At 40.9% G+C, this 13,755-nt stretch overlaps 1 protein-coding gene across 1 annotated transcript in view; it reads left to right on the top strand.

Moving 5' to 3' along the window:
* Nucleotides 1–13,755, top strand: part of DEPTOR (DEP domain containing MTOR interacting protein) — a 199,045-nt gene that overhangs the window by 72,614 nt on the left and 112,676 nt on the right. The window contains exons 2-3 of the mRNA XM_036741552.1: nt 8,019–8,197; nt 9,262–9,385. Of these exons, the coding sequence (XP_036597447.1) occupies nt 8,019–8,197; nt 9,262–9,385 (303 nt within the window). The remainder of the gene's footprint in view (nt 1–8,018; nt 8,198–9,261; nt 9,386–13,755) is intronic.

Genomic DNA, 13,755 nt, shown 5'->3' with positions numbered 1-13,755 from the left:
CATTTTATCCTCATAACATCATAAGGAGGTAGGTGGAATTACTATATAAACTGAACCAGAGGAAGGCTGAATGATTTTCCAGAAGTCATACATCTAGTTAGTATAAAGGCTAGATTTGAACTCAGGTCTTCCTGACTGCAGGTCCAGCACTCTCTCCACTGCACTACCTAGGTGCTTATTAAATGATTATTAGTTATTGATTTTGGCCTGTAGTGTAATTAGTACTCTATCTAACATTTCTTTTTAAATAAGAGAACTTGAATATAAAATTCTTTAATAGGGCTCAGAAAATCAACTATGCAAATATAGGAGAGCAGACATAACCAGACATCAACAATTCCTTTGAAAAAGAATGAGAGGTCTTGGTGAAGAGCATGCTTATTAGGATTCAAAGGTGTGACATGACAGACAAAAAAACCTAATGGCTTCCCAAGCTACACGCTCATACTATTGAGAATGGGGAACTTTGCTTCACTTTCCTCTATCCACATCGAATCCAGAGTACTGAATTCAATTATGGGTGCTGCATTTTGGAAAGGATCTGTGAGAGAACTCCATCTATCAGCACAAATTGCAACCAGTCTCTAATCTAGTAGCTAAGCCTTAGAGAGTTTTCTGAGACTCCCAGCCAGTATCAGAGGGAGAATTTGAACCCAGGTTTTCTTAATTCCAAACTCAACATTCTATCTACTTTGCTATATTCAAAATCTAAATAGTATTGTTGCTTTTAAGAACAGATTTCTGCAAATTAAGCCACTTGACCTTTCTCAGCTTCAGCTTCTTCATGTATATATAAAATGAGGATAATAGTAACACCTCCTAAGGTGATTGTAAAGATCAAGTAAGATGATACATAAAGCACGTTGGTGCTATGTGTAAATGCTAGTTAATATTCATTGAGCCAGAATTGGTTATTAAAAGAGATGAAGATCTTTTGGAGGCATATCCAACCTAACAGGATGACCTTTTGGGGGATAACTACCACCTTCCTACAAAGTACCCTTTCAGGCCACTGTCAGAAACAGAATCCTGGATTTGGAGGAAGCCAGGGTAGCAGGTTTTTTTTTCTTACCCTTTCCCCAAATGGTCTAGTTTTTGATAGTCACCTTTTAGATTTTGATTTCTCTGTCCAGATAGAAGAAAAAAATCATGGTGACTTTTGATCATCAGGTACTTATCTAAGAGCAACTATCTAAAAATATAGCATGGACTTTGTTGGTTGAATCCAAGTCTTGCCATATGGCTTTAGTTATCATCAGGATTGCCTTTTTTATATTTCCTGATTGATCTTGATTTCCATTCATAGCTCCACCTGGATGCCCTGGCAAACAGAGATTAAGTGATTTGCCCAGGGTCACCCAGCTAGTAAGTGTTTGGGGTCACATTTGAACTCAGTACTTCCTGACTCTAGACTCAGCACTCTAAGTTACAGCTCCATCTATCTGCCTAGGAGGGGTGGGAAACCTTATGTCTCAAGACCACATGTGGCCTTCCAGGTCCTCAAGTGCAGCTTTTTCACTGAAACCAAGTTTAACAGAACAAATCCTTTTATTAAGGGGATTTGTTCTGTGAAGTTTGGATTCAGTCAAATGGTCGCACTTGAGGACCTAGAGGGCCACATGTGTCCTCAAGGCCACAGGTTCCCTACCCCTGGAATAAATGTTTGTTAAATATTTGTTGGTGTTGTCACCATTTACTGGTTTTTTTTTCCTTTCCTTTTTCTTCCCCGTCCTCCCTCTGCTTGGGGTTCTAACTCTTACATTCAGAAACTTGGAAATATTCCAGGATCTTGTGGTGAGGAGAAAGTCCCAAATTTTCCTGTACTGGGCATCAGTAGTATTAAAAATAATGCAGGGTTTATAAAAGACCAGAGCCTTTTAAAAAACGTGTTTAGTGTAAGATCTCACAGATAATTTTCATGCTTCAAATTTACTAGTTTCCACTCAAGAAATCATATAGGAGGTCATAGGATCAGAAGACCATAGATCTAGAAAGAAGCTGGGAAAGCCCAGTAATACAACACCCTCATTTTGTAGATGGGGGAACTGAGGCCCAGGCGGGGGTTAAGTGATTGAAATTATATGGGTATTAAGTATCAGAGACAGAATTTGAACCCAGGTCCTCAGACCCTAGAACCAGTACTCTTTCTATTGTACCCTTTTCGTCTCTTCTTTATTCCCCACACATGTTATGAATAGATGGTTATACTTTTCTGATTTGTTAACAAATTAGAATTCATGTGTCATGGATCTCTGACAGGCATTATGTCTAAGAATTAATGCATAACAGTCTGCCAGCCTGAATATTTTTCAACCAATTAGGCAGTGTTCCTGTCACTGTATTAATTAAAAGAAGCTGCAGGACTGATTTAGCAGCAGTCTAATTATTCTTATTTCTATTACAGGTCTGTTTTTTCTCGTTTCAGATTTATATTCACGGGAACGAATTTCCCTGAAAAACTAAAAGTGTAGATAGGATGGCCATCCTTGAACTTGCTTCAAAGATGCCTTCAGAGGATGAGCCCCTCCTTCCTAAAGGCACTAAGTCCTACAGGGGAGGGATGAGTGTGCATCACAAGGAAGCATTTTTTCTCCTGGTCTTTTGAAGTTATTGTATAGCCTCCTCTAATAATCCCTCTTCCTCCCTCCCTGATTTTTCATTTTCTTCCTTTGTTTATCAGGTTCCTATAAAGATGGGGCAGTGTTGAGAATGATGGATCATGCCTATATCCCTGCTACTTGAGTTCAGTAGTTCCGAGGTGTAGTGGACTAAGCCAAATGAATATCTAGAACAAGTCTAGCACCAATAGTGAGTCCCCGGGTGTGGGGGACTTGGAGCTGCCAGGCTACCTAAGGAAAGGGGAACTAGCCAAGTCAGAAATGAAGGTCAAAGCTTCTGTGCTAATCATTGGTGGGATTGGGACCATGAGTGACCAGTGCACTTCCAGTCTGGATGAGATAGGGATGTGGAAGATGTGGAAGCATGCAGGCACCTTACTATGGACAAGAACCTCCTTGAATTTTTCACCCTTTGCCGCAGTACAATTCAGAGATGCCATGGGCAGGGATGAGGCAAAGTGGGGAGACCTTTGGAGATCATAGATCTAGAGCTGAAAGCGATCTCAGAGACCATCTAATTCAACTTCCCACCTCCCTTATTTTATACATGAGGAAACTGAGTCTTAGGAAGATGAAGTTACTTGACTAAGGTCACACAGGTAAAATAAGAATTCAGGTCCTCTGGCTCAAGAGCCAGTGTTCCACTGTAACACATTTTTTTTTTCATCCCTCTGTATTGCTAATGAATTCTCATCCTGTCTTGTATCTTGAACTCCTGGTGTGGTAACTCTCTTCACCAAAGCACCTTGCATCTTGTAACTAAATCCTTGGGAACTGCCTGTGATAATACAGATTAAATGACTTGTCCAAGGTCACACAGCTAGTGTGTATGTTGGAGGCAGGATTTGAACCCAAGTGTTCCTGACTCCATGGCAAACACTTTTCCCTACATTCTTGCTGAATTAAATAGGAGCTTAATAAAGGTTTGTTGACCTCAATGGGTTTTCTCCAGAGCTCATCAGACAAACTTTTTTGCAGCTTTAGACGTGAAGGGTTAATAATGAGCAGGGATCCTTTGTTCTTGCCAGTTTGCATATCCCTGAACATCATAATTAAATTCAACAAACATTCACTGATTTTCTTATTGTGTGTTCCTATGCTAGGAAATGGAGGAGATTCAAGAGTTGAGATATGATATGAACCCCACTTTCAACAAATGTAAAGCGCCCACTGTGTACATACAGGGCATTCTGCTGGTGGGGGGAAGGTATAAAGTATAGACAAAGTGACTGTCCTGATGGAGTTTACATTCTGCTAGGGGGATAAAATTCATATAGACAACTAGGCTACCCAATATTATGTGTTACATGAAGTTAGTACTTTTTATATGCTTGTTGACTGACTTTTGAGGATCGTAAAAAAAAGTGTCATGTGAGGTCTGAGAGGAAAGGTCATTACTGACAGGGGAAATCAAGAAAGCCTTTATAAAAGAGATGGCATTTGAATTGATCCTTAAAGATATATAGGGATTTAAGAGATGAAGATAGGGAGGCAGGATTTCTAAGCATTGTGAGCAAATTGGGTGAGCAAAAGCAGGGAGACAGAAAAACATGGGTGTCATGGCTAGGGAGTGGAATTCATTTAAGAGAGTAATATGAAATAAGGCTGGAAAGGTATTGTTGGTTCCATATTTCAGATGGCTTTGAATGCTAGACAGTGACGTGTAAACTTTACTTGGTCAGCAGTAGAGAGTCACAGAAATTTTTTGAGCAGAGGCATGAATGAAATGGTCATTTTTATGCAAAAGTAACATTATTCTACCAGTGATATGAAGGAGAGATTGGAGAGACAGAGACAGAGACAGAGAGAATGGGAGAGAGTGAGAGCGAGAAGTGGTAGGAAAACTTGTTAGGAGTCTTTAGGAATAACACAGGTGGGTCAGAATGAGGGCCTGCATTCAGGTAGTAGCAGTGGCAGTCAAGAAGATGGGACAGTTGAGAGATGTGTAGCCAAGGTAGAACTGACAGGTTTGGTAACTTAAATGAATAGGAGAGGTGAGAGAGAAGGGGTGGGGCACGGTCAAAGATAGCTCCAAGGTCTTAAACATGGTAAATGGGTTAGGTGATGGTATCATAGACCAGTGAAGTAAGAAAAAGGAGTAGGTAAGAGGATAAAAATGATCACAGATGACATTTATATAGCTCATCAAGGTTTGCACAGCACTTGGGGGGGAGGGGAAGAAAACAAGCATTTATATGGGGCCACTATATAGTAGTTCCAGGCACTGTTCTAAGTACTTTACAAACATTATCTCATTTGATATTCACAACAGCCCTGCCAATTAGGTGCTGTCATTATCCCCATTTTATATTTGATGAAACTGAGGTAAGCAGAGGTTGAGTGACTTGTCTAAGACCACACAGCTAATAAGGGTCTGAGGTTGGATTTGAACTCAGGTCTTGCTGACTCTAAGCCCAATGCTCTTTCCACTGTGCCGCCTAGCTGCCCAGTTTGCACACATCCTTGCTAAAGATTATATACATCAATTTTTTACCTCTGCTTGAAGACCTCCAATGAAGGGGAATTTGATCACCTCCCAGGGGAGCCTGTTCCACTGTTCTAGTTGCTGGTCTGTTTTTCTTGTTATCAAGCCCAAGTTTGGCTCTTTTTAACAATTATCTATTGGTCCTGTTTCTGCCCCCAGGGGCCCATCCATTCTCCACATATGGGCCCCACATGTCCTCCCAATTATTCTCTTCTGCAGGCTCACTATGCCCAGGCCCTTCACACTTTCACCATGTGATATGGACTCAGCACCCTTCACCATATCCTAGCTGCCCTCCTGTGGAGGTGTAATGGCAAGCAAAGTGGGACTTTTTACTTTTTTTTTCTTTTGGAGTGCTTCTTGGCACTAAGGCAATCAAGTGCCTTTGGTTTGAATTGAGTCTTTGAATCAGGAGTTCTTAACTAGAAACAGTATATGTACTCGGAGGTTAGCATTTTGCTTTGGGGGCTCACTCATTGGAAGACTGTTCGTGTGATTTGGCCAGATGAGACTCTGGGTAGCCATTAAGGAGCCCCCCGGCTTTGAAAACCCAGATGTTGGTGCTTCTCTCTCTCTCTGGTAACTATGTATGCATTGCTATGGTCAGACAGTTAGAAGCCTGTCTGTTGATTAGTGTTATTTTCTCTGTTTGTAATTTCTGTTTGTATTTGCTCTGAAGTTGAGGGTGCTGACTTTTTCTCCTGAACTAAGTGAATGATATATGTATGTTTAATAAAAGTAAGATTGATAACCCCTTACAGTTTTAGGAAAGCAGATGAAAGAACCTGTGCTAGCAGCCCTCTTGTGTGCTGGTGTTATTGGCCTTACGCCTCCACAGTAGCTGCAAGTAACATTGTTACAGGAGGTTCTCCAGTTTGTCAATGTCTTCCTTAAACTCTGGTGCCCAGAAATGAGCACAGTTGTCCAGACATAGTCTGACCGGTCTGGAGAACAGTCATCCCTGCTTTGCCCTCGAAGCTCTGCCTCTCAGTGCAGCCTAAGATCACAGTAACTTCATAGCGGGTCACACCACTCAGCTGACTCACATTGAGCTGGAAGTCCATTAAAGGTTCCAATACAATATTGCCTAGATAGAATAAACAGACTATTGACAACTAATTGCCTGTAGGATAGGAGAAGCAGTTACGTGGTGTAGTTGATAGAGCAACTGGAGTCTCCAGCCTCACTTACTAGCTATATGACCCTAGGCAAATCACTTAACCTCTTTGCCTCAGTTTCCTTAACCGTAAAATGAGGATAATAATAGCACCCTCTATGCAGGGTTGTTGTGAGAATTAAATGAGATAGTATTTGTAAAGTGCTTAGCAAAGTGCCTGGCATATAATTGGTGCTATGTAAATACTAGTGATTATTGTTATCATTGTTAATCAGAGATGTCTGAAGTTTTAAGCCTAGGCACAATGGGGAAAAAATGGAAAAAAATACTAGCTTTGGAAACAGAAGTTTTTGTTGTTCATTTGTTTCCAATTGTATCCAACTCTTTGTGACCCTGTTTGGGGTTTTCTTGGCAAAGATATTTGAGTGGTTTGCCATTTCCTTCTCTAGCTCATTTTACAGATGAGGAAACCGAGACAGCAGACAAACAGGAAGTGACTTGACCAGGGTAACAGAACTAGTAAGTTTCTGCGGCCAGACTTGAACTTCGGAAGATGAGTCTTCCTGATTCCAGGTCCAGCGCTTTATCTACAGAGGACCTGGGTTCAAATCCGGTCTCTGGTGTTTACTGCCCATGGTACCTTGGGTAAGTCACTTAACTTCCCTGGACTTCAGTTTCCTCATCTGTGAAATCAGAGGGTCAGAGCTGCCTGACTTTAGCTATGGAGCTATGATCCAGTGAGCTTATCAGTGCCATCTCTAGAAATAGGCAGTGACTTTAGGGCTTCTGGGACATATCCCTCTCATTCAATTCAATTCAACTGAAGAAGCATTTCCTAATAAATATAAATTGATCTTTTGTTGGCTGGTGGAAGGAGCAATACCAACTAAATAACCGGGAAAGGCCTCTTGTAAGAGGTGACATGTAAGCAGAGTCTTGAGAACTAAGGGTTCTGGGTGAGGAAGAAGAGCATTGCAGGCACAGGAGACAGCCTATGCAGTGACATGCATGTTGGAGACGGAATGGTGTGTACCGAGAACAACAGTCTAGCTTGGCAGGAGCAGAGTGAGCAAGGCGAGTGATGTGAAGTCATCTTGGAAAGATGGTTGGATTTAGAATAAGAAAACTTTAAATGCAGAAAAAGGAGGTTTTCTTTTTTTAGATTTTATCCTAAAATCAATAGGGAGCCACTAAAACTACTTGAGCAGTGGAGTGACATGGTTAGATCTGTGCTTTAAGGAATATCAATTGAGAGCTGTGTGGAATATAGACTGGAAAAGGGGAGGCCAGTTAGGAGGCCATTGTAGTTATCTGCTGAGAGTTGCTAAGACCTTGAACTAGGGCGCTGCTCATGAGAGTGGAGAGGATATGAATGCAAGGAATATATACAAGACTTGGCAAATATTGGACATGGGGGTGAGAGACAATCATGAGTTGACAGCTGCTGGATTGCAAATCTGGGTAACCCAGAAAGATATAGTATTCTCCAAAGAATGAAGTGAATTGGAAAAAGAAGAGGTGGTTTTAAGGGGAAAGATAATAATTTCTATTACAGACATATTGTATTTGAAATACAGAGAGGTCATCCAGGTGGAGATGTCTAGAAGGATTGATGATGGAGGCCTGAATCTCAAGAGAGAGACGAGGTGTGAATATGGAGATTTGGGAGGCATCTTCCCTGAGATGGGAGTTCCATCCTAATCTCAGATCTGAATTAGTTGAACTGTTTTTTTAAAAAAACATTTTTACTGTGTTATCTCCAAAATCTAGTTATAACATGATTGTTATTTTTTTCCAGGCTCAGGCTACATGAAGAAAAAGTGATTAAAGATCGAAGACACCACCTCAAGACATATCCAAATTGCTTTGTGGCCAAAGAGCTAATTGACTGGCTGATTGATCGAAAAGAAGCTTCTGATAGAGAGACAGCTATTAAACTAATGCAAAAATTGGCAGACCGGGGAATTATTCATCATGGTGAGTCAGATTTTAACATTTCAGTTGAATAAATATTAAATCAACAGATAAGTTTGAGTGGAGAATATCATTCCCAACCTTGAAGAAGGAAAAAAATCAGGATATTTCATATTCATCTATAGGTGACGGTGACAAAATAATGTGTTAGAAGCTTCTCTTTCAGGTGGTTAACTTGAAATGGCTTTTTAGTGTTTGATTCCCCTTATCCTCCTTGCAGAGGAAAGGAAAACAAGTGAAGTTCTCCCAACGCTTTTTAAATTTCATGTTTTTAAGGCTTATGCAATCTTCCAAAACTTGTTTCATAGACTGTTATAAATGCAGCTAGGTAGCAAGGTAGATAGAATCCCAGGCCTGGAGTCAGTTAGAAAGACTCCTCTTCTGAGTTCAGATCTGGCCTCAGAAACTTACTAGCTCTGTGACCTTAGGCAAGTCACTTCAACCTGTTTGCCTCAGTTTCCTCTTCTGTAAAATGAGCTGGAGAAGGAGGTGGCAAACCATTCCAGTGTCTTTACCAAGAAACCCTAGATGGAGTCACAAAGATTTGGACACAACTGAAAAATGACTCAACAACTCAGATGTGTCCACAGTAACCACTTCATAAATGTGCAGTGAATTGAACAGAATTACACCAAACACACAAATACAGCCCTAATTTAAACAAGTACGTTGTTCTTTCAAGTACTGATCTTTTACCAGCCCTTATTATCCTCTATAGACAATTCCTTTTTTGCCTTCATTATTCAGTCTCATGCTGTATGCTCTACAGACGACTGTATAATTGCTCAGTTTTCTGATTTGTGTTATGTCTAGAGAATTGAACTATGACATGTAAGTTGAAAAAAATGAGTGTCAGAGAGGGGTTACATAATTTACGTATAGTCACGCAGCTAGTAAGTAGCAGCCAGTATATGTGGACTCTCACCTGAGGATTTTAATGTAGGTACAATTCACTAATAATTGTGAGGAGTGAAATTTTTTTATTCCACACATAGAATAAAGATTATTTCACAGGAATAAATCAGCCTTTTCCACTGAATTTATTTTGCACATATATTGTCTTGCAGTGTGTGATGAGCATAAGGAATTCAAGGATGTCAAACTCTTCTACCGCTTCAGGAAAGATGATGGAACCTTCCCTTTGGATAATGAAGTGAAAGTATTCATGAGAGGACAGAGACTGTATGAAAAGTAGGTTGCATCAGAAATCCTCTGCTCTATTCTTGATGATACAGTTGGCCAGAAAGCCCTTTTAAAGAGTGATGGGGTGATTTGGGGGGCAGCGAGGCGGTATAGCAGATAGAGTGCCAGACCTGAACTCAGGAAAACTCAACTTCATGAGTTCGAATCTGAGCTCAGACAAATTATTAGCTGTGTGACCCTCTGCAAATCACTTAACCCTGCTTGCCTCAGTCTCCTCATCTGTCGAATGAGCTGGAGAAGGAAGTGGCAAACCACTCCAGTATTTTTGCCAAGAAAATCCCAAATGGGGTCATGGAGAGTTGGACACAACTCAACAACAACAAAGGGGGATTTTTGTACTCCACAATGTTCAGATCATTCCATATGTTTTCAATGGAACCATTCCTTAACTGCCCTTTTTTAGTATAAGCAAAACAGACCCCTCATTTGGTTTTCTTCTTGCAATAAAAAGGAATTGGATTTAGGAAGATTCTTTAATAAAAACTATTATTTCAATTATATGTACTATAATTAAATAGCTTTAGCAAATTTCTAAAAGCAAAAGAAAAAAGATGAATTTTCAAATTTCCATTAAAAATGAGAGCTTACTTGCTGATGCAAATTTTTTTCCCCAATTAATGACTATCAAAACATGGGGATTTTGCTATCATGATGTACTCATAGATCTTCAGTCTGGTCATCGCTGCCAAGACCCTTTCCACAATTGTTCTGGATTCCTAAGGTTGGTAGAGAAATTCTGCCTGAAGTGGCACCCTCTCCCTGACTCTGAGAATAGAATTTATTGGGAGGCAACAACATGTAGTAGATGATTAACTGGTTTCAGAATTATCCAGACTTTTTTCTGACACATGGGCTCAGGCTATGTGACCCTATGCAAGTCATTCCTTATTTTACATGGAAGGAAATTGAGGCAGACAGGGTTCAGGTGACTTGATGAGAGTCACATGGGTAGCAAGTGTTTGAGGCACAATTTGAATTCAGATTCTCCTGACTCTAAATCCATTATTCTCTGTGCCATCTAGGTAGCCATCTTAGTGCCCTCTGGCAACTCTCTAGGATTATCAGTTGCAGAAGAGCTGCTGTTATACTTTGGTGAAGGGAATTTCCTTACTGGGAGTTCCCTAAATCAAGGCAGTCAGTGGTTCCTTCCCTCCCTCCAAATTAAAAAAAAATTAAAAAATCTCTTTATTAATGATTCAAAATTTTTATGATGAACATGAATAACTGGACTGTTCAGTAATACAAGAGTATTCTCAGGGCCTGCTGAGTTGTGTTCGCGCTATTTACTCCCATACTAAATCATTTTAGAATATTGTGGTCTTGAATTCTTGTGTTTGCTTTTTATAACTTTTTGGCATTCTTTTTTTTTTTTGGTAGCACAAGGGATAAATAGAGTGCTAGATTTCAAGTCAGGAATCAAAATTGGCCTCAAGATACTTTTTTGAGCAGACAGACCCTGGGCAAGTCACTTAATCTTTCTCAGCCTGTTTCCTCATCTGCAAAATGTGGATGGTAATAGCACCTACCTCCCAGGTTGTGAAGATCAATTGAGATAACATGTAAAGCTCTCAGCAAAGCTCAAAGCCTTAATACTAGCTATTACTATTTTTATTGCTAATTTGTTTTTCTATCAGCTATTGTTTTCTTTTTGCTGACCACGTGCTTGTCTCTAGTAGGATGCTACTTCTTCCTTTCTAATCAAGATAGCATAGGCAGCTAGGTGGCTCAGTGGATAGAGCACTGGGCCTGGAGTCAGGAAGACATCTGGTCTCAAACACTTACTACCTTTGTGACCCTGGGCAAGTCACATAACCCTGTTTGCCCCAGCTTCCTCATCTGTAAAGTGAACTAGAGAAGGAAATGGCAAACCACTGCAGCATCTTTGCCAGGAAAACCCCCCGAACGGTCAAGTCCAAATGCAGTTCACGAAGAGGTGGGCTCAAATGATTGGGCAAGTCACTTAACCCGGTTTGCCTCAGCTTGTGAACTAGAGAAGGAAATGGCAAACCACTGCCCAAACGGGGTTCATGAAGAGTTGGGCTGAAATGACTGGGCAAGTCCAAATGAGGTTCATGAAGAGTTGGGCTGAAATGACTGAGCAAGTCACTTAACCCTGTTTGCCTCAGCTTCTTCATCTGTAAAGTGAACTAGAGAAGGAAATGGTAAACCGGTAAACCACTGTAGTATCTTTGCCAAGAAAACCCCAAATGGGGGGCAACTGAAAAAACCAATCAAGAGAACACAGCCCCTTGCTCCCACCAACACATATTCTAGCCCCTCAGTGATCTCTGTGTTGTTAATTTAAAAACCTCTCTTCCTAATGAAAAGGTTTGGAATCTAAATGTGTGAATGCCACCATATGGACTCTATAGACTGTACGTAATAGTAAAGTAGAGACGATACCTGAGCTCTTCAATATGGAAAGTAGGGGAAAAATGTATTGCCCTAGATATAGATAAATATGCACATGCCTAGGAGCAAACACTGCCACAAACTGAGATACAGTCCTTTGTCCAGCTCAACCCCATGTTATTTGCCTATTACTAAACTATTTAGCCAAGAAACAGTAGACTTTCTTGTTAGTTCCAGCTCAACCATAGTTAATTTTTCTGGTTTTGATGCTGTTTCTATCTAGGCTAGCACCTCCTACCTCTAGCCCTCTTAATTCCACAACTTATTAGCTGATTTCTTGCTTGGTCCTTTGGACTTGGTATCTCAATTTTGACCCTCACCTGTGGCTGTCCGTCCAGGGAGAAGTAGACAAGAGGTAATTGGTGAGATAGGATTAGAGTTCAGGATAGAGAGACAGGGAGATTAGGTAGATATGGACATCGCCTGTTTAGAGATAATAGAGCCCATGGGAGACGATGAGGAAGTAGAGAAAGGAGAAAGCCCAGAACAGAGCAATGGGGGTACATCTATGTAAAGGAAGTGGGGTGTGGAGATTGATCCAGGAAAGGAGACTGAGAAGGAAGGAGGGGCGTGATGTTGATCACTGCAAAGGAGTGATGATGTAGGAAAGTGAAGAAGTATAAAAATCCCAAGAGAAGAGAGCATCATAGATGAGGGAATGGTCAACAGTGTCAAAAGCTTGAGAGGTCAAGAAGAAGCATGCAACAGTTAAATTCAGGTCAGTGAAGATTTATTAAGTGTCTACTATGTGCCAGGTACTGTGCTAAGTGTTAGGGATACAAGTAAGAGAAAGAAAGACAGTTCCTGCGCTCAAGGAGCTTACAATCTAATGAGGAAGACAATATCCAAAAAGAAGCTGAAAGAGGTGGAGGGGTTGAAGGGTGGAACCTGGTGCAGGGACATGATGTTCCTTGGAGTCAAAACCAAGCTGAGTTGCTGATAGAAAATGGAGAATTACCTGCTACACAGCAAGAACCAATGGCTGTGTAGTCAGATGATCTGGAATACCATTCCACCTCTGCCATTTGCTATCAGTGTAACCATGGGCATCCTTCTCTTGGTTTTGGGGTCCTGAACTATTAAATGAGGGATGGCTTCTGAGGTCTGTTCTAGTTCTATGATTGAGGAAAGGCTATTATGAGACTGATGAGAGAAAAGTTTCAGGGATCATTGGAAGCCAGATTGCAAGGATAATTTGATAAGTGAAGGGGAAGTGGGGAAGTAGAAACAACAAGTGTCAGTTCTTCCCCACCCCCAGATATTTGGCAGTGAAAGAATGGGAGTATAGAACAATAGCTTGAGGTGGTGGGACAGGCCAAGTGAAGGGTTGTTACTATTATTGCTAATGATAGTAATAACTGACATTTATTTAGTACTTTAGAATTTGCAAAACATTTTATGTGCATTATCTCAGGTAAGCCTCACAACAACTTGGTGAGGTGTGTACAGCAAATATTATTATCTCCATTTTACAGATAAGGAAACAAGCTCAAAACCTTGTCTCAGCTGAACCAGAAGGCATGGACAGTTCCACGCCTTAGGACCAATTTAAAAGGGATCAGTATACTGAAGAGTAATGGTGACATTGATCCGGCCAGTTTAAGAAATTAGAGAGATGGGATGGGGTGCGGGGTGGGGGGGGAGAGAGAGAGAGAGAGAGAGAGAGAGAGAGAGAGGGGAGAGAGAGAGAGAGAGAGAGAGAGAGAGAGAGAGAGAGAGAGAGAGAGAGAGAACGAGAGAATGAGAACCCATGATGTTTGAAACCAGTTGAGTGAGGATTGATATTTCATCTCATTGAGAATCTCTGTGCCTTTCTCACAGAGTGGGTATGAGATATCAATACTCACTCAACTGGTTTCAACCATCTTGGGTTCTGTCTGTCTCTCTGTCTGTTTCATTCTCCTCTGTCTCTGCTTCTCTCTCTGTCTCTCTGTCTTTGTCTCTCT

This window comes from Trichosurus vulpecula, chromosome 1, assembly GCF_011100635.1.
Source record: "Trichosurus vulpecula isolate mTriVul1 chromosome 1, mTriVul1.pri, whole genome shotgun sequence".
NCBI lineage: Eukaryota > Metazoa > Chordata > Mammalia > Diprotodontia > Phalangeridae > Trichosurus > Trichosurus vulpecula.
This window is presented reverse-complemented; position numbering and strand designations above follow the sequence as displayed.